At 36.7% G+C, this 2045-nt stretch overlaps 3 protein-coding genes across 3 annotated transcripts in view; 2 read left to right on the forward strand and 1 right to left on the reverse strand.

Annotated features, from left to right (window-relative positions):
- Positions 1-144: 144 nt before the first annotated feature.
- FDP41_002479 (uncharacterized protein) lies at positions 145-573 on the forward strand (the record flags this gene model as incomplete). The annotated part of the gene is made up of 1 exon (XM_044705677.1): positions 145-573. The coding sequence occupies one exon, from the start codon at positions 145-147 to the stop codon at positions 571-573; it is 429 nt and encodes a 142-aa protein (XP_044563372.1).
- A 32-nt stretch (positions 574-605) lies between these two features.
- Positions 606-1103, forward strand: FDP41_002480 (uncharacterized protein; the record flags this gene model as incomplete). Its single annotated transcript, XM_044705679.1, has 1 exon — positions 606-1103. The coding sequence occupies one exon, from the start codon at positions 606-608 to the stop codon at positions 1101-1103; it is 498 nt and encodes a 165-aa protein (XP_044563373.1).
- Positions 1104-1191: 88 nt separating this feature from the next.
- The window catches only part of FDP41_002481 (uncharacterized protein), a gene marked incomplete at both ends in the record, with an annotated part of 2348 nt that continues 1494 nt past the window's right edge, over positions 1192-2045 (reverse strand). The window contains 2 exons of the mRNA XM_044705680.1: positions 1192-1406; positions 1479-1969. Coding sequence (XP_044563374.1) covers positions 1192-1406; positions 1479-1969 — 706 coding nt within the window. The remainder of the gene's footprint in view (positions 1407-1478; positions 1970-2045) is intronic.

Here is a 2045-nt window from a genome sequence, read left to right on the forward strand (position 1 = left end):
TTGGATGATTGCATTTATATTGGTAGTAATAATCGGATCAACGATTAGTTATGCCGAACGAAATTTCTATGAAATTCTTGGTGTTTCCAAAGATGCAAGTTTAAGGTGAGTCCTGCTAGATGAAAGGAAAGTAATTAATATCGAATGCAAAAACTAATGATCAAAAGAGATATAAGGCATGCCTATCATAGAATCTTGAGGAATAGGGATAGAAGAGAGGACCGACAGAGGCCCTCAAGACATTTTCAGGACATTCTTCATGCTTATAAGGTCCTTTCTGATGAGAATAAGAGGAAAATTTACGACAAGTTTGGAGAACAAGGTCTTCTTGAAGGAAAACAGGTATCATCGAGTGAAGAAAATTCGGATCAATCTGTAAATACTGAGACTGCAGCAAACAATGATGCTTTGGGTACCAATAATGGTGGACCATCCACATTGCAATTCTTAATGATGATTATTGGCATCATTGTACTTGTACTCTTTTTCATGAAGAAATCTGCACGAAGCAAGTCTACTGTCATGTCTACATCTGCCCCAAAAGAAGATGTTTATTGGTATAAAATTCTTTAAGAAAATATAATAACATACCAAAGCCTAAAAAAATGATTAAACGAGCACTCTGTGTTCTTCCAACAAATCGATTTGCCAACAATTCTTCGTCTTTCAGTTCTTTCATCAACAAAAGCAACAACAGGTTTTTCTCTCGTTGTCTCTTATCAAGAAAAGATGACGAGGAAGACAACACTAAAACACCGAATCTTTCATATTCCGAACAAATAACCAAGCACATAGTGGAACGTTATAAGAACATTTTAGAAAACCAAGAGGACAAGAGTAGATTTGATAAAATACGAGAGGAATTAGAATCCGAGGAAAATCAAACGAGTATTCAAAATATAATTCGTAATGTTAGATTGAATCTGGTTGAGGAACCATCGGAAGAAATTAAAAAAGCACAGGAAGACAAAATGGATGAAAGACGAAGACAACAGTTTGAAGAGAGAAAACGAGCAGAAATCGAAAGAAGAAAAACGCAGGAAAAGAAAAGAAAGAGCCAATCAACAAAATTGAGTACAAAGTTGTTGAACGAGGTTGAATAAATCTCGAGATTCATACTGGCCTAACAATTCCAATAATACACAATTTTCACAATTAACTGACCTGCACCTAATATAATTCAGCCATGCTTTATTTTGATGTTGGACTTCTTCTGGATGGCAACAATGCATTATTGAACTGTATTGGATTTCTTGGCGATGTTGGACGAGATCTTTTCAGAGGGGTATACAATAGCTTGTGTGCCTCGTTCCTGTTAAAAAGAAATCCTGAGGACTTCCCAGTGTCACCATTATTAATGTTGTTGACATTCTTGTTTGTACTTCCAAGAGCAAACAGAGGAGATCCTAATTTGAATACCCATAAGAATGAAGAAGATTCATTTCAGTTCAACTGAAACAAAAACACAAATAACTTACGGTGGTCGTTGTTGGTATTATTGAGGCCTGCATTGCTCGAGCTTTTAAGGAGCGCAGCAACTCCGCTTGTCGAAGAATTTTGAGCGAGTGCATTATTGGGCGAGGTCTTTGAGACTCTAAAATCTAACAGTCCACTTGTGGCCGATGAGCGTATCGGTTGATTCTTGTTGAACAAGAGGTTACTGTTTCCAGGACTAATATTTTCCTGATTTTCTTTGTAGGTGGATGACGGAGAAACAATAGTATGGCTTTCCAACTCGCTGCTAAGACTTGGTGAAGTGGATCTCATTCCTCCACTCTGTTCGTATTTTCTTTTGAGGGAATTGTACAATTCTTGAAGCTTATTTCTCTCTCTAACTTTTTCTGAGTATTTCTCTTGAATGTTCTGAAATTCTCTTTTAGTCAATTCATATTGTTCCTCAGTGACTTGAAGCCTCTCGGAAACGGATTGGAGTTTTTGTTTGGTGTCGTTCAGCTTTTCAACGTATGATCTTTTGTTGATACAGGTTAATGGCCGTAACGATTCATAACAAATGATAAATGATTGCAAGAAACACGTTATTCAAC

The sequence above is a fragment of the Naegleria fowleri genome (assembly GCF_008403515.1).
Source record: "Naegleria fowleri strain ATCC 30894 chromosome Unknown tig29, whole genome shotgun sequence".
Taxonomy (NCBI): domain Eukaryota; phylum Heterolobosea; class Eutetramitea; order Acrasida; family Naegleriidae; genus Naegleria; species Naegleria fowleri.